Source organism: Onychostoma macrolepis, chromosome 07 (genome assembly GCF_012432095.1).
Source record: "Onychostoma macrolepis isolate SWU-2019 chromosome 07, ASM1243209v1, whole genome shotgun sequence".
Classification (NCBI taxonomy): Eukaryota; Metazoa; Chordata; class Actinopteri; order Cypriniformes; family Cyprinidae; genus Onychostoma; species Onychostoma macrolepis.
In genome coordinates, this window is record NC_081161.1 from 10,990,186 (window position 1) to 11,009,675 (window position 19,490).

The 19,490-nt window shown below is 37.0% G+C and overlaps 1 protein-coding gene across 10 annotated transcripts in view; it reads left to right on the forward strand.

The window, feature by feature from the left end:
* The first annotated feature begins 904 nt into the window (after positions 1 to 904).
* The window catches only part of camk2d1 (calcium/calmodulin-dependent protein kinase (CaM kinase) II delta 1), a 102,122-nt gene continuing 83,536 nt past the window's right edge, over positions 905 to 19,490 (forward strand). For all 10 annotated transcript variants that reach the window (XM_058783431.1, XM_058783434.1, XM_058783436.1 and 7 more), the window contains exons 1-2: positions 905 to 1,199; positions 1,904 to 1,998. In XM_058783431.1, the coding sequence (XP_058639414.1) occupies positions 1,138 to 1,199; positions 1,904 to 1,998 (157 nt within the window). In that variant the 5' untranslated portion in view covers positions 905 to 1,137. The remainder of the gene's footprint in view (positions 1,200 to 1,903; positions 1,999 to 19,490) is intronic.

Consider the following 19,490-nt stretch of genomic DNA (forward strand, 5'->3'; position numbering starts at 1 on the left):
GAATCTAAACACTGTAGTCTTTTCAGACACTCGTACACGCGTGTTTGTGCCGCCAGAGGGAGCTCTTACACTAGATTCAGCAGCCGCTGTTACAGCAGGAAGCGAGATGTGAGAGATTAAGAAGCCTACTATTGGGAAACTCGATTCGCTTTAACGAATCGGTTCGTTAAAATGATCCGGTCAAAATAAATGATTCTTCTTTCCACGTGAATCATCACACAATTACAGATTTGCAGCTCTTTTTTAGTAGTGAAATGAATTAAGTTAAATATCCTACCATTGATAGGCTATATGTTTTTAATGGGTTTGTGATTGTGTACATTTTTACATGTCAACCACCTTTCATTCCTTTCACGTTTCATTCAAAATGTCATTTCTACTTAAAAGCTTCATATAAATGTGTTTTTAAAACTAACAAAATTTTACAACGGGAAATGAATAAGAGATAATTAAGAGTGCACTGTTACTAATTTTATGTTGACTATATAAATTATAATGCAACCTTTAGTATGATATTATAAAATAATTAAAAATAGAAGCATTTTTACAAGTGTTCTTGATTTTTCTTGATTTTACCTTGGTCAAATAACAGCATTAAATATAGTTTATTTTGTTTCCTAGTTTAAAATGTGCAAATATCTAAAAAAAAAAATGTCTACATAATTATGTCGGTTTCAGTTTTATATAGGCCTACGTAATTTTGGTATTCTTTCTATGTATAATCCGGACAAAATGTGTCATTTACTCATATATAGGTGTATTCCATCCGCTACGCGTTTGTGACTAGAAACATTGATGTGTAACCTAATGAAAGTCCTCTAAAACTCGAATGATTCACACACGCTCTCGAATCGGTTCTATTGAATCGTTAAAAAGAACCGGTTTAAAAGAACGACACGTTCGCGAATCGGACATCTCTTGATCAGAAGAGGTGCGGCGCTTCAACTTCAAATTGGTGTCAAAACAGTGCCAGTCACCATCTCACACCTGCAAAAGGGGTTATAGTGACAGACTTGGACATTTTCATTTGTTTCCAGAGTTGAAACATTTACTTTCGGTCTGCACTGAGGATATACAGGAAGAGGTAACCGCAGATTTCACTTTTGCGCTCAGATTGTTCTTCCCGTCGCTCTCAGCATGGCTTCAACAACCTGCACCAGGTTTACCGACGAATATCAGCTGTATGAAGAACTGGGAAAGTAAGTATTAGTTATGCACATGCTTCTAATAACAATCTGAAACGTCTTTTTGAAAAGTGCAGGCTGTTTAAAGGCACTGACAGTTACCTGTTAGTCCTTAAGTTACCTGATTCTGTACCTGCGTTCCTCATTGTCAGATATATACACAAAGAAAATAAATAAATGAAAATAAACGTAATATTCATTGTCTAAATAAATGAAACAAAGTTGATATATATGTGACCAGGGACGACAAAACTAGTCTTAAGTGTCAATTTTTCGAAATTGAGATTTGTACATCACTGAATAAATAAGCTTTCATTTGGAATCTGAGGGTGCAAAAAAAAAAAAAAAAATCTAAATATTGAGAAAATCGCCTTTAAAGTTGTCCAAATGAAGTTCTTAGCAATGCATATTACTAATCAAAAATTAAGTTTTGATACATTTATGTTAAGAAATTGACAAAATATCTTCATGGAACATGATCTTTACTTAATATGCTAATGATTTTTGGCATAAAAGAAAAATCGATCATTTTGACCCATACAATGTATTTTTGGCTATTGCTACAAATATACCCCAGCGACTTAAGACTGGCTTTGTGGTCCAGGGTCACACACACACACACACACACACACACACACACACACACACATATATATATATATATATATATATATATATATATATATATATATATAATATAAATTCTTTCTGATTTCCAGAGGAGCCTTTTCTGTGGTGAGAAGATGTATGAAAATCTCTACTGGTCAGGAATATGCTGCCAAAATCATCAACACCAAAAAGCTGTCTGCCAGAGGTGAGTTCACTCTGTTGAGAATATCGTATGGTGAACATATATAAGACAACTGGTTCAGCTGAGTATGGTGTTGAACTCTTACATATGTAGCTTTAACTTAATATGCTAGGCCTGTTACATGTTGAAATGTTCAGTACTGTTTCATTAAGGGTTTTATTGTGGTTGTACTGTAACCACAGTTAGGTCATTGCTTTTGGTTACATGTACAAAACCACAGCTGTTCTTGGTCACGTAGCATTTAATTGCGTAGTTACTAGAGCAAGCATTACTATTACTTCTATTTAGGGTTAAGTAGAACGAACCCCTAACCCTAAGTATTAAAGGGGTCATGAACTGCATTTTAAATTGTATAATGTTTCCTGAGGTGTGCTTTTTTATGTTAGAAGGATTTTTACATCAAAATTGTACACTGTAAACAATTTAGAAATAATCATTTGTGACCCTGGACCACAAAACCAGTCATAAGTAGCACCCAAAAAATACATTGAAGGGGTCAAAATTATTGATTTTTCTTTACTCATTGGGATATTAAGTACAGATCATGTTCCATGAAGATATTTTGTAATTTTCCTACCGTAAATATATCAAAACTTAATTTTTGATTAGTAATATGCATTGCTAAGAACTTCATTTGGACAACTTTAAAGGCAATTTTCTCAATATTTAGATTTTTTACACCCTTAGATTCCAGATTTTCAAATAGTTGTATCTTGTCCAATCCTAACAAACCATACATCAATGGAAAGCTTATTTATTCAGCTTTCAGATGATGTATAAATCTCAGTTTTGAAAAATTGACCCTTATGACTGGTTTTATGGTCCAAGGTCACATTTGTATATGATAAAATAAAAAGCCATTTCTACCCTGATTTTAGACCTCTGATTTAAACAATCTGTTTAAATGGGCAGGTCTGAGGTCTCCTTTAAGACCTCATTGCAAATGTCCACTGATTGGGTAATATCTGCATATGAAATAAGTATTACATGTGGAACTCATTTACTGTTACTATCATAGCTGCTGAGATTAATTAGTCCTTAAATGTGCTGATTATATTTATAACATTAAATTTAGATCTATTCCCATTCCAGCACTGAGCATTGTAGCCTATCCAAACCTTATCTGTTGAGCAAATGAATGCAGTGACCTCACAATTTCTGCAATCTCATGAATGCTTTCATCATAACAGTGCAGACACAATGTAAATAAGGTATTCATAATGCAACATATACAGCGTCATTGATTTTACTGAGCATTTTGGCGAGAGTGCAGAATGATAAACTTGTGCTATGTGATTACAGATGCACTGCTTATGTTGTTTTGATAACTTTCTGTATGTTTCATACATAAATGCCACAGTGATGATTAGGGTTGGGTACCGTTCACATTTGAACCGGTACGGTACCGGTATCTGAAATTCGGTACCGGTACCCAACGGTACCTTTTTTCGGTACTTTACTCTCTGTGTAATAACAAAAACATTTATTTCAGTGAAAAAATAAGTCCAAAACTCTCAATTTCAACATTTTGAACAATTGGACCCAACAATTGTTTTTCTTTTTTTCTTCCAGAAATTCTTGTGTTTTATTTTTTCTGATAATCAAATGAAGGCATGAAACATTTATTTATTTCTAATCAAATCAAAATGAAACCCTTTTATTTTTTTGGCAAACAAACAGAGGTTTACTGTTAAAATTAATACATGGTAGAAAAATTATGTGAATATACCTTTAAAAAAGTTATAATAATAATTGTATTTTTTTCTACAATTAAGTCGTTAATGTGGTTGTAATAATTATTTTTATAATTTAATTGTTTTATTTAAATTTGTCAGTAAATGGAATATATAAAGACGTACATTATACTGTACAAAAGTAATACAAGAGTAATATATTTCTGTTACATGTTAAACCGCACTTTTATTTTGACAGGTTGCGTGAAGTTTCTGTGTGTATACAGTATGATATGATGCTAGTTTTCTCAAATGAAACGGTAAAATTCTCATGAAGTGACTCACAGCCTGTAAGTTCATGTGTTCATGTAGTGCAGAGGCCGAAAATCACCGCGAGTTCACGTGTGCTTCAGTATTTGTTTATTAAACAAAACCGCGTCTCCGCCATTCATATATACCGAGGCTAACGGAACATGCAGGATTCATATTTAAACCGTCTTTTTGCGTTTTAATATTCACATACACTAGTTCATATCGCGATTCGAATTAAGTGACAGACATTATTTTATTCATCCAAAACTTGCCGAATTCCGTGGCATTCCGCGTTATAGAGTAAATTCCGTTTATATGAATGGACTCCGCCATCCTGTCCGCGTTTTCGCGGAAACCATATGACCCTAGAAATGTAAGCACACTTCAGAACATTTCGGTTTGCCCTCTGTGTTGTGTTTTAAAGAGTTGCAGGGGTGACAAGTCACAGGGTCTCTCTCTCTCTCTCTGTCTCTCTCGTATGCGCCCAAATGCGTTCTCAGGTACCGAAATTTGGTACCGAATGATTTCATGTGAATCGATACTCGGTAGTACCGACGCAATTCGGTCCGTACCCTTAAAAGTACCGAGTTCGGTACCCAACCCTAGTGATGATATATATTTTGTAGGACAGCCTAGAAGTATTACTGTGATGTATTTTATGTCATAGAATAAATGTGGATATATCTTGAGTTTGTGTTAAACCACAGACCTTATTTCAGACATTTAACCAACAACCCATTGACTTTAGGATGATGGATCCATAAGTGCTAAAATTCTTACTTGTTTCCAGGTTTTAACCTACAAAAAAAGTAATCTCTGCTGCACTGTTACTGTAAAAAATCTTTCTGTAAAAGTCTGTTTGCAAAGCCTGAGCTGAATTGGGATTGGTTTACCAAAGAATCCATAGTGAAATGTACCTGTTCAAACATGTATTGCTCTACTGAGACAATCACATAGTTGAAAATAAACAGCCACTTTACTTTACAGCCTAACATTACCTTCCAAAGGATCCTAATGTTATTTTTAGTACAGTGATCCTGTTGTGCTTCTTCTGTCTATCACTTCACTAATGCATCAGTGGCTGGGCCAAAGAGACCATGATGAAGAAGCAGGTGTTGATCTGTGTCTGTGCAGGCAGTCTCGTGCTGATTTAATCATCTTTATTACGTAATAAAATCCTGGAAGTAGAAAGTCATTTCGGCAGCATGGTTTCAATAAAAGCTGTTTTTATTATTTTTCTAATTAAGCAGACTTGCAACTGTTGAAATAACAATAACCATACAAATGGGCAGAAATCCCAGGGACAATAGTATCATAGTAACTTTGGAGCAAGCCGGTAAATAACCACCTAGCAAGCACTCAGAAAACTCTAGCAACTGCATAGCAGTGTGCCCCAAACAAAACCACTCCAAACGTAACTGCATAACAACGTCTAAACCACCCATAATACTGTACCATTGTGGCTATGAGGTTTGCATGGCAGGGCTCGCAAAATTAAAAAATCCCTGGTAGCCCTTCGGGCAGGTGCTCTTCAGATTTTGGTAGCCCGAAAATTAATTTAACTAGCCCAAATTAAAAAATTACCTTTTTTTTTTTTTTTTTTTTTTTTAAATATAGAAAATCAGATAGGAGTTTAAATGTCAATCAAAAATATTTTCAATACACAAATATCAACAAATATGAAGGAAGGAATTTTATTTCACTATTTACAGGGTATCAACAGAATTAAAAAAAATATATTTAAGGCAATTTATGACCCATTTTAATAGCTGCACAAGTCATAAAATTACATGATTTACAGTTCAGATACAGGTTTTCACAAAAACCTTATACAACAGCGTTTCAAGCTATAGATCATTTTTATGAAAAGGGATAAATCAAGCATATAAATTATTATGTTAATTTAAAACGTATACATATTACTTAATTGTTTAGATTTTTAGAAGGCACACATTAACTTCTTTCTCATTTACAACTCTATGTGTTTGCTGCGTAAAAACATGAGTTGATATTTGCATTGATCTGACAATAAACAATAAGAAAGGCTATTTGGAAATGCAAATTCATTCTCTGCCATGAGGTGGCGCTTTAGGAGCGCTGAAATACTGTGGTTTCCCCGGAAACGCTGTACACAAAGCAGCTCCGCGCTCATAAACGCTGCTTTATCAGGAATTATGAGATGGTCTTCACTGCAGAACACAAGATCCAGGGGATGTGGTTGGATCTAGATCCAACTCCTCCCACCTTACATTTATCTAAACCTGCCCGTCTCCACCCCCTAATCCCTAAACCCACCCATCCCCATCCCTAAACCTACCCATCTCCACCCCCTGGATGTGGATCCAACCCCGCCCCCTGGATCTTTTGTTCTGCAGTGAGGGGCTACTGGGAATTATAGGTAAAATTAAATTAAAATGTCAACCACACGTTTCTGAGGACAGTCGGTTCCCTTCAGATACATTCACATAAAGACATCCGCGCTGCGTTTTGACTTGAAACGTGCCACGCTCATATTTATTCAATGACATCGTTGCCTTTTGAAGTTTAATCCTGCCTTATCGCGACTCTTGTCTTTCCGTCTCCAACTGTAAGACCTCTTGAAATTATAATTAAGACATTTCTTATACAATTTAACGTATTTAAAACTTTTTATGGCCTTAAGTTTGATACAAGTCACTTTAAGAGTTTTTAAGGACCCACGGGAGATCTGTATTTAGCCCGTCGGGCAGGCAGTGATACATTTTGGTAGCCCGACTGGAAAACACAATAGCCCCGGGACATCGGGCTAGCGATTTTGCGAGCCCTGCATGGGCAAGTACCAGAAGGTATAAAATCCTAGTGCAGCCTTTGAGCCGTAGGACATGTATTGAACTGAAAGAGCTAAAGCACTTGGTCATACAGTTTTGTACAATTTAGACAATTTATACATTCCTTAAATGTTTGAATTTTTTAATCTCACCTATTCTGTGCCAAAAATGTTCTGTTACAGATTTCTGTCATTTTGAAATTTTATATAGACCCTTTCACACACACAGACTTTCCTGGAAAATTACCAGTAAATTTCCGTAAAGAGATCTTTTTAAAAATACCGGTAAATTTGTTCCTGCAATTTCCCAGTGTGAGAAGTTGTAACATTACCAGTAAATTGCCGGAATTCTGCTGTGTGTGAACGCAGAATGAAAACTATTGGTATGAGCACGTACAAATTCAGAATGTGAAAACATCAGCAAAAACACTGACCGCATATACCCCTCCATGATTACAAACACAACACTGGGAGGCGCAGCCGTTTCAAGGTCATTCCCGTTTCATGATGTCACAGAATTTAACGGTAATTTGAAACCGATGTGTGAATGGTGCTTTACCGGAAAAAAGACAAAATGCCGTTGCCTTGTGAACAGCATATTTTTGAATTTACAGGTAAAGTCGTTCTGGTAATTTTACAGCAATTTACCGCTATTACTGTGTGAAAGGGGCTCATGGCATGGACAAGTCTACAATGAACTCAGTACTTCCCATGATAGGCTTCTGTGCTGTCTTTGTTACTGCTCTGTTATGTTAATCAGTGAGGATTGTATTTTTGCATGCCTGTGCAGCTTGTAAAATAATTTATTTTTGTTAATTTTCATTTTGTCACTTTTATTAAAATTCTACAGTGCATTTTTTTTTGTGTGTTATTTTATTATGATTAACAGTAGTCTTTAGACTGTAGCTTTGCTTTAATCACTTGTAGTAGACTTGAGAGGGAGCCTACCTTTAGAAGCTCGTGACATCACGTGCCGCCCACTGTAGAGCAGGCCCATTGCTTGCTTCTTTGGTCCTTCACGGGTCAATCTGTCAATAGCATAATAGGTCAAGGGGTGTTGTGGAAGCCTTGTGTTTTATGTCTGGCTGAGCTTTCAGAGGCAGCTGTTTGCTGAGTGCAAGCGTGGGATGGCTCTGGTGTCCCAGTATTGACTCATACTGACTGAGTCTTTAATAGACTGTCAGGCGAATGGAAAAAATCAGTCCTTTGTGTATAAAAGAGACCCCTTACTTGGTTACTGTGAGGGGTACTAAGAAGTGTACAGAGAATCTAACAGTAAAAGCTGAAGGTCGACATGCAGGAGAACATGTTGGAGTGGGGTTGTTGAATGTGAATTTTTCTTACAAAAAAAAAAAAAAAGAAAGAAAAATTTAATGTAATGTAAAAAAAAAGAAATTCCCTTTTTGTTTTTTAAGGGCAAAAAATAAATGAATAGAGACTTGGACCTGAAAGCTAAGACTCCACTTTCAGGTACAATGTGAATGCAAAGACGACTAGATTCTTTTTCAGTCAATTTTGGGTCACTTGAGAGTGATCTAAATTCAACTCTTTTAAAGAGGACTCAAGTCCTTAAACGGGTGAGGACATCATTTTCTAATTTGTATTTGTGTATCCTCTGTTGAACGTACTGTTTTTGTTTTTTAGAAGCAATTGTATGGTTTTCTTATATTGGAGCACCATAACATCACAGGAACCCAGGGGAAAAACTTAGGATATTGGAATAGGAATAAAGTTTTCTCTGGGGATCCTGTGATGTATACATATATACATATAGCATAGTTCCCAATAAACACATCAAGCATAAAAACAAAGACATAAAATACAGCATTTGTGAGTATATTGCTTTAAGAGCAGCGGTAATCATTAGCAATCATTGAGTTTGTGTGTTCCTTTTGTTCTGCAAAGAAGGAGAAAAGGGTGCGTTTTTTTGGAATGCAGGAAAGAAAAGGGGAGATGTCCTGAGGTCATGAAAATGTCACGTTGTGTAGATTCACACACACACACATATACATTATAAAGCCATATTGCACGACTGCATAAAAAAATGTAATTAAAAATCCCTCTTCTGCGTGGAACTACTTTGGCCACGTATTCACAGGTTAAAAGATGAGCCCAAGCATCCATTTGAAGTCATTACTACAGAACTAGAAACGAAGGAACACTGAGTTGCTTCATTGAAGCTATTATATGTAAAAGTATTATGTGTGATTACCTGCATTTATTCTTCAGGTCAATCTTAACAACCTGTTTAAATGAGGAAAATAATGTCTTTGTCATGGCATCCTTTCATTGGTTTAGGGGATTTCTGATGTCAACGTTGGTCACTGCATTTGTTGGTTGTGTCTTACAAGGTGTTGTATAAAATTAAAAAATAATGTTCTTGTTTACAACCTTGTTTCATTTCCTTTCAACAAAAATTGCCTGTTAGATATTCCCTAAACAAATTATATCGCATGTTTAACTATAGAGATATCAGCAACAAATTCCAGAAGAACTGGCTGAAGTAAGGCTGTTCTCAGCATGGTGCATGAGCACTGAAAGACCACTGACATCCTGGAGCTCACATCTCCAAAACCGTTGAAGCAAATTTTCAAACGGGCATCCTTATAAATAAACTGCATATCTGAAGTTCAACAACTACTTCTTGCCTAAAAATATATATAAAACATAGGCTATATTCTGTGACACAACAGAAGTAGTATTTGTGAAATTATAGTGGGTTTGCTCCAATGCCATGATGCTACAAACAGTGAAATAAGTCGTATAATATCGCACTGATGGAAAAACCTCACAGTCAATCTGTATATCATTATGTACAATCATTATTTCTAATCATATTTTATATATACAGTGAGGAAAATAAGTATTTGAACACCCTGCTATTTTGCAAGTTCTCCCACTTAGAAATCATGGAGGGGTCTGAAATTGTCATCGTAGGTGCATGTCCACTGTGAGAGACATAATCTAAAAAAAAAAATCCAGAAATCACAATGTATGATTTTTTTAACTATTTATTTGTATGATACAGCTGCAAATAAGTATTTGAACACCTGTCTATCAGCTAGAATTCTGACCCTCAAAGACCTGTTAGTCTGCCTTTAAAATGTCCACATCCACTCCATTTATTATCCTAAATTAGATGCACCTGTTTGAGGTCGTTAGCTGCATAAAGACACCTGTCCACCCCATACAATCAGTAAGAATCCAACTACTAACATGGCCAAGACCAAAGAGCTGTCCAAAGACACTAGAGACAAAATTGTACACCTCCACAAGGCTGGAAAGGGCTACGGGAAATTGCCAAGCAGCTTGGTGAAAAAGGTCCACTGTTGGAGCAATCATTAGAAAATGGAAGAAGCTAAACATGACTGTCAATCTCCCTCGGACTGGGGCTCCATGCAAGATCTCACCTCGTGGGGTCTCAATGATCCTAAGAAAGGTGAGAAATCAGCCCAGAACTACGGGAGGAGCTGGTCAATGACCTGAAAAGAGCTGGGACCACCGTTTCCAAGGTTACTGTTGGTAATACACTAAGGCGTCATGGTTTGAAATCATGCATGGCACGGAAGGTTCCCCTGCTTAAACCAGCACATGTCCAGGCCCGACTTAAGTTTGCCAATGACCATTTGGATGATCCAGAGGAGTCATGGGAGAAAGTCATGTGGTCAGATGAGACCAAAATAGAACTTTTGGTCATAATTCCACTAAACGTGTTTGGAGGAAGAAGAATGATGAGTACCATCCCAAGAACACCATCCCTACTGTGAAGCATGGGGTGGTAGCATCATCTTTGGGGTGTTTTTCTGCACATGGGACAGGGCGACTGCACTGTATTAAGGAGAGGATGACCGGGGCCATGTATTGCGAGATTTTGGGAACAACCTCCTTCCCTCAGTTAGAGCATTGAAGATGGGTCGAGGCTGGGTCTTCCAACATGACAATGACCCGAAGCACACAGCCAGGATAACCAAGGAGTGGCTCTGTAAGAAGCATATCAAGGTTCTGGCGTGGCCTAGCCAGTCTCAGACCTAAACCCAATAGAGAATCTTTGGAGGAGCTCAAACTCCGTGTTTCTCAGCGACAGGCCAGAAACCTGACTGATCTAGAGAAGATCTGTGTGGAGGTGGGCCAAAATCCCTCCTGCAGTGTGTGCAAACCTGGTGAAAAACTACAGGAAACGTTTGACCTCTGTAATTGCAAGCAAAGGCTACTGTACCAAATATTAACATTGATTTTCTCAGGTGTTCAAATACTTATTTGCAGCTGTATCATACAAATAAATAGTTAAAAATCATACATTGTGATTTCTGGATTTTTTTTTAGATTATGTCTCTCACAGTGGACATGCACCTACGATGACAATTTCAGACCCTCCATGATTTCTAAGTGGGAGAACTTGCAAAATAGCAGGGTGTTCAAATACTTATTTTCCTCACTGTATATATATATATATATATATATATCTATCTTTTGTATTTATACATTTGTGCCGTAAAACTGTTGTATAAAAGCAATATGACACTTGTAGTCGTGCAATATGGCTTTTTATGCCATGGTCTGTCTGAATACTTGATTCTGATTGGCTGGCAGGCCTTGATTAAATTCGTTTAACTGCACAGGTAGTTCCAGGTCAGTTTAATTACATTCTATATTAATGTGCTTCCTATAAACATTGGTAACCATAGCAGAGTCCTGCACGGGTCCTGTTTGATAAACCCGCACTCGCAGTAGTTAACCGAATACCCGACCCGTTATCCAACAGCAACACTAATTTAATTCCGAACCCGACCTGACCCATTTGACATAAAAACTGTGACCCGAACCGCACCCGCATTAAATCTACATAAGGCAGACAAAACACCTTTATTTTATTTTTAATGTAACAAGCAATTAACAAGTCATTCTGAGTTAATGCGTTAATATTTTAATAATAAATAATAATAAATTTAATAATAACATTTAACACACGCAGCCCAACAAGTTAACAGAGGGAGAGAAAGCACCATTCAACTTGTAAACAATATAAAACTATTGCGGACTAAAGCTTTGTGCACCGCACCCGACACGTCAATATTATTCCACCCGTTATGTCAATTTTTGCGGATCCATGTGAGAGCTTTATTACAAAGGCGTGGTCAGAAAACAAGCAAGGGTCAAGCAGTGGCAAACGGGTATATCACGGGAAAGTCCATGGCTTAAGTAGAGTGTGTGATTGGTGATAGCTGTGTGATCCGTGCCTTCAGCTGTGTATGTGCAATCAGTGCAATGGATGATGGGAAATGGAGTCCAGTGTGATGTGTGCTGTGAGAGTCAATGTGGTGAGCGAGTGACCTCTGGTGGTGAGTGAAAGGAAGTTCATAGACCGGATTCGTGACATGAATGCTGGCAAATGACCTTGGCATAAACGCTGCATGTTGGGTGGTTCTTCGCCTCCACGTCGTGCATTCAAATCATTTAATGCACAGCTAGCTGTTGATTATCCCTTACATAATGTGTGTGTGTGTGTGTGTGTGTGTGTGTGTGTGTGTGTGTATATATGTACATACAGTGGCTATTTACACTAAGTGCAAATAGCTATAGATTCTATTTACACTGTTGAAAAAGCAGGATTTTCTGCGATTTATACTACTTATTGCAAATGGTGGCAATTATTTGCACAACAGTATTGTAGTACATTAGAAAACGGTACGCAATAATAACACATTTAATATGAATTATAATTTTAATTCAAATGATTAAATTGATGCCACCTTATTGTGACAATAAAGCCCACCCTACACCTACCCTAACACTACCCGATACTTTATTTTCAACTTTTTTATTATTTCTTTCCTTCATTTATTTATTTTTTTAAATTAATTTTTTTTTTTAAATAAATGCCTTTTTGATGTGATATGAGATTTGAAAAGGAAGAAAAAATAATTTGGCAAATGACGATCTCGAACCCAGGTCGATCGCATCAAAAAGCACGCGCTTTACCATCTATACCACTGGAACTGATGTGTGATGAGTGTCTTTTGTAGTGTTGTCTAGCCCAATCACATGTTGGTGGGTGGAGTTAGTGTAAATAGCCTCTGCCAACAAGGAGGGCTATTTGCACTTAGCTAGTTAATATATATTAGTTAAAAAAAAAAAAAAAAATATATATATATATATATATATATATATATATATATATATATATATATATATATATATATATATATATATATATTTATTTATTTATTAGGTGGAACGGTACACAGATGTTGTTACGGAGCCGGCGAGACAAGAGGCGTGCGGATCCATTTGCAAGGCTTTTATTCAGGGACGTGGTCACAAAACAAGCAAGGTTCATGCAATGGCAAACAGGTACAACACAGGCAAGACAAAGAGTAGTCCTAGGGCAAACATGGGTCTTCAATCGGTGAACAATATCCAACAGGGCAAGGCAGAAAGATAATCCAGGTACATGAGCAATAGTCCGCAAATGGACTGTGTGCTGATTTCCAGCTACAAAAACAACAACAGATTATGCAGGAGGGAGATGCAGGGAACAGAGATTGTGTTCTGCAAAGAGTGGTAAATAATAATTTTCAGTAACTGTTATGATGTTGCGGCTGGTCAAGCGTTTGTGCTTGTTTCTGTATGATATAATTGTACAAATTAAAATACTGATATGATAACTCCTCACGGAACTTCCCTCTGCCCTGTGTCTTTGTCTCTACATCACGATGACCGTCAGCCAATGAGTTTTCAGTCAGAAATCATTGCACACAGCGTGATTTGTGAATCGCAGACAGCTCCAGATATTTAGCATGCCAAATATTTCACGGGCGTCGGCGACGTGTCGGCGATTCCCTCAGATCGCGTATTTGGTAATTCACACTGCGCGATTGTCACTCGCGTGAACGAGCTCCGATTTGTCTCCGATGTCGAGCATTTGTCGGCGATTTATCAAAACCTGTCGGCGAGTGAAAAATCTACAAAAAAATGTAGTGCAAGAGTCAATATGATGGAAGAGCGACCTCTTGTGGTGAATGAACGGAAGTTCATAAACCGGATTCGTTACAGATGTCACGGTTCGGTACGTACCTCGGTTCGGGGGTCATGGTTCGATACGATTTCGGTACAACAGGGAAAAAAAAATCTACTATGCTCGGTTTCTTTTCATTTATTTTGAACAGAGAGTAGTACAAATTAAAAAAATTTTCCACCTAGATGTATACTAAAAATACTAAATATTATATATATGTAAAATCTGCAGTACATATATACATACAAGGAATACATTCTTGAAATATATTTGATTTAGTTGACAGATAAACAAGGGGAAAAAAACAGTACGACACGTAACGTAGCCTATTTTTGAGTTTTTCAGTTAATTTTTGTGACACGCTTAATTTGTTCACAGAAAGGAAACTCAAATGGCAGAAAGCGACATTCTATTTGTTTTCCTAATTTTACAAAAGCACGTTTTGTTTTCATTGTGAGTGTATAATAAAAAGCAGACCTTTATACAGTGATGCATTATTAATAAGACAATAAGTGTTTAAAGTTGATTCTGCTGGTATAAGGAAACAGTTGAAGTGATAGCGCCGGAGCGCACACACACACACAAAACATATCAGTTCCAGCATTGCTAAATTGACAGCACAGTTGGTACTTTATCAAAATAAAATACAGTGAACCAAACATCAGCGCACCGCCTCTGTGTCACCATTCGAACGCGACTGAAGTACAAAGCCTATCATTTACATAATAAATAATAGTTTAGCATAAAGATATGTTACATCACAAATATTGAAATATTTTGGAATATTTGGATTTGTGCCGAATGAGAGAGGTAGGAATCACGAGCCCAAAGCTCATGCACCGAACCGAGATGTCCGTACCGTGACAGTACGGTACAAAAACATGTATCGTTCCACCCCTAATATATATATATATATATATATATATATGTATATGTGTGTGTGTGTGTTGAATTTAACTTATTCACTCACCAGCCACTAAATTTTAATTTTAAGTTAACGGCCATTCATAACTTTTACTAGCCAAAAAATATTTTTTACTGAAATAAACCAACAGCTTGTCACTGTCCACACTGATCACTTGAACTTTGTCTCAGTACCTCATAAATTGAACAAGGCATCAGTTTACTGTCGGGGATTTGTCGCGTTGCGCTGCATGCAGTGTAGACAGCATCACTAATTATAATGAGTTCTATTGTATTTTGTCGTGCTGCTCGCATCTGGTGTAGACATGGTTGTGAGTCTGTTGTCTTTTTTTGACTCTTCATTATTGCTTCAATGCAAAGGAAACCAGCACGCCCACCGCACCGTTATTTGTCTGGTATGTTCAAGTAAGCTAGATATGTGCAAATACTGCGCAATTAGGCTGTATTTAATAGGACTATATTATGATGACTCACGAGTTTAGTATTTGCGCTAAATCTGTGCAGATTTGGTTTAAATTAACTTGCCCAAGAAATTAATGAGTAGTAACATAATTTATGAAAAGTAACCCGCCAAACTGGCTAGTGATTTGACCGCGTTACTCGCCACAGCTGATTTTTACCCACATTTAGCAGGTTGGCAGGTGTTTAAGGGTAAGTTCACCCAAAAATGAAAATTAGCCCATGTTTTACTCACTCGCAAGCATCCTAGGTGTATAAAACTTTCTTCTTTCAGATGAATCCAATCGGAGTTATATTAAAAATGATCCTGGCTCTTACAAGTGTTAGAATGGGAGTAGGTGGGTGTTTTTGTTCAACAGTCCATTAAATAAAGCACGCACATCCGTAATAAAATGTGCATAAAGACGTGAATAAAGGCATCCTGTAGCGAATCGATGCATTTTTGTAAGAAAAATATCCATATTTAAATAGTTATAAATTCGTTCCAGTGCGTACACTCACGCACTTGCTTCCTTTTCTCCTGTAAACAAACTCGCGAGACTAGGATATCTCACAGGCGCGTGCTCTACGCAAACGTCCTACATAATCAGCCCGGAACGGCTTGCTCGTATGACAGTCAGCGAAAATTAGATAAAAATGTTTATAACATTTTAAATATGGATACGCGTGATGCACGTTTTATTATGGATGCACGGGCTTTATTTGACTACTTTTGGACTTTTGAATGATAGTTTATAGAGCCTTTTCTTTTAACAGTTTTCAATTTCAGTTACTGTGCTCGTTAAGAACATAGAGCTCTCTAGTCCCATGTTGTGATCTAACAGACACCAACACAATTTTGAAAACAGCACGAAGATAAAATCCTGCAAGATCCTTTTATGCAAAACCATTTATCTTTATTTACAGATAAAGTGTAATATTAGGAACATAACGCGTAACTGAACGCGACACGCAGTTTGAAAGCTGAATGGAGGATGACAGACAGCTGCAGCGGAGAGAAGAGTTTACATGAACTTTAAATATTCATCTGTACCTCACATTAAACTATGTAACGGCTTCAGAACACTTCAAATATAGTGCACGAAAACTTTATGGTGTTTTATAATGTTTTTGTGGCTTTTGTGGGGCTTAACAATAACACAATAGTATACAGACAATATCGGATTTGGATCGGTCTAGTCTGATCCGGCAGAAAATGCCAGTATCAGAGCGATACCGATCCTCAATATCAGATCGGCGCACCCCTAAAAAACAAAAAAACATATATATATATGTGTTTTTTTTTTTTTCAATTAGTATGTTGTAGGCTATATATCGGGAAAGATATGTGTGAGCATGTGTGTCTGTGCACTGTTTAAATGTGTGTCAGAGAGAGAGACAGTGAGGGAGATAGAGAGCAAGAGAAGCCCATTTAATTTTCATCATCCACTGAAGGTCACCGCTGAATAGGGATTCCCTCTTCTTGACTCTGGGTTTGCACTCTGAATATTAAAGTAACTCTAGTTGGAAGCCTCTCACCACAGGGATTTATTGGCATGTTGATTCTGAATCAATCTCTCCCCCTTTTTCTTCTCTTTCTGCACGGGTAGTAGTCCATATAGACTCATGCAGTATTGAGTATTAAAAGAAATGGCAGTGAGCTCCTTTGATTTCATTAATCCTGCTTAGGCTTTGACAATCTAACTGGATGTGTCTCTACACAAGTGAATATTCATGGGCGCAGTATCATGTGTGCTTGCTTTGTCTTAACATCCAATGGTTATTAAGAAACAAAATAATTTCCTAGTTCTTTAATTTGGTTCCATGTCATCAAGTGAAATCCATTGGTCTGTCATCAATGAGTAGAATATAAAATGCAGAATGTATGATATGGGTATTTTAGTTGTTAGATCAATAATTTATACTGTACTGGCATATTAATTTCTAGTGTAATTTATAATCTTTTTTTAACACGTTCAGAACATTTGTGTCAGTGAAAGGTGCTCTCTGGTCCCATAATTTGTAGTTTCACTACAGGGGATCTTTAAGAATTGATGCTGGGAAAGCAGTTGAAGCTAGAGAGAAATAATGTATAGAAACAGCAAGGTTAAAAAACCAAAGTGCCATCAGTAAGATGACTAGGAGATTGACCAAGATAATTCAGGATTCTACAGGAGATTACAAAGCTTTTGTAAAGAGAATAATCACATTAAACAAGAGCTTGATAACATAAATAATTGGCCATTAACAACATATCAATACTATATGGAAGCAACAGTTGATCTTTAAAAGGCCACTCATTCCAAAATCAGAAGCAATTGGAAAGCATATGAAGGCTTGGTATATTACGTTGCTAAAAAATTTCAACGATTGCTAAGAAAGGTCTTGATGTGGTCTTGTGGTTTTTGCTTGTATGTGTCCATTTTAAGTCTCATTTATTGATTTGGAAAGATAAAACAACCCAAAATCCCTTCATGGCTGCTATGTCCCCTTTTTCTGAGAATGCACTGTATAATATGAGCACAGTGAACTATTGTCCACCAGCCTACTGTATGTGCTATATGGTCACCAAAGTGTCCTATTTTTTGGACAGCTCTTGGACAGGGCTGGGTATTGACACACATTTCACAAATCGATTAGACTCTGATTCACATAGTCTTGATTAGATTCTGATTTAAGTTGGTTTCTATTCAATATTAATTGATTTGGAATGGATATGTATCGGGTACAGTGCATGTCTGTTATAGCTGTCAACTATTTTTCTGTGAATTAGAATAAAATCATTTTGTGATGTCTGTGTAAATATTTGAAGCCCTTGTTAGATATAGAATATTGATTGTACACATCTGTTATGGCCAACGGGTTGTGTGATACCGATGTCAGCAGCCCGAAGGCTTAAAGGGTCATGAAACCCCAGACTACTTTTTCTGAGATTTTAGCAGAGGTGTTTGTGTTGCACATCATAGAAGACAATTTTAACTGTTTGAGAAAACTGGTTGACTTTAAGCTTTTTTGCGCTATTTTCATCTTCCGGTTTTAAAATCTACATGACGTCACAGTTTGTGACATGGCAATGGACTATAGTACATCGATGACGCGTTGGTGTCTATTAAATTATTCATGTGTGTTCTTATCCAATGAGAAGACGCTTCGCTTAATTATTCACAACAGCATGTGTTGATTTGCTATGACAAACACTTCAGATTGTGAGACTGCGTACATTATTTGAGAGAAACGTTCATGGATTGAAGGAGAGTGTTTGTTTTTACTTTGTAATAAGAGTTCAGCACAAACGCGATTCATTCACGTAGTGAGTGTAAATGTTTTTACAGCTCCATGACACAAGCCATCAAAAGGCTTATATAAAGCCTAAAAAGTTATCAGAGGTGCAACAGCGCGTTCATATATGTTTTCGATACAGACTGCAAATGGCTGTGCATTTATTTGTGTTTTTAACTCAATGGGAGCGAAATGAAACTGTCTGAACCCGAAGCTGTGTATGTTGTCTGTCTCCCCTCTCCCCCCTCAGCTCCGCTGCACACCATGTCCACGTTTTTGGCCTTTTTTTTTTAAACCGTGGTGAGAACTAACCAGTGCTGAAACAGGGGGTCTCATGACCCTTTAAAATATACATATTATGCACCACATTGAAAAGAATAATGTAAATGCTAGGAGTATGGATGCTGATATTTGAAACCTTTTGTGTGATAGTGCCTCAAATTGAACCAGACAATAGAGAGATATGGGCCAAGAGGATTCCATAAGTCAAGGAGCTGGTAGTTTGATAGTAGCCGGATGTTTGACGATCAACATGAAATGCGGTCCACTTACTGTATTTTCTAATTTTGGCCATGAACCACCCACTTACTGGAAGAGGCTGTCTGACTAGCATTTTAAATCGTGGTTCACTTTCTTGTGATGTTTAGGGGAATTTAAAAGCAGACATGAAACCAGATAATTCTGAGAACAAAATGGAATATGCAGTTGTGCTCAAAGATTTCTCGTTTACTTGCAGTGTCTTTCAAAGGCAGTTTACACCAAAAAAAGGAAGTCTTATGTCATGTTCATGTTCATTTATTTGAAAATAAATGTGATAATGATTGTGAGTATGAATGTTTACTCAATGATTGAGTATGCATTGCACTCAGTCTTCGACTGAGGTACTTGGACTTATTTCTACAGAGTACTTCATAAATTTGGTGTCCTTTTAGATTACTTTTCGAACATATGGCAATCCAGCAGCAAGAATGCGTGCACAAAACAGAAACAGCAGATAGGCTGAATGAAGATTCAATTAACAGGTGGCGATTATGGAACAGCAGTGATA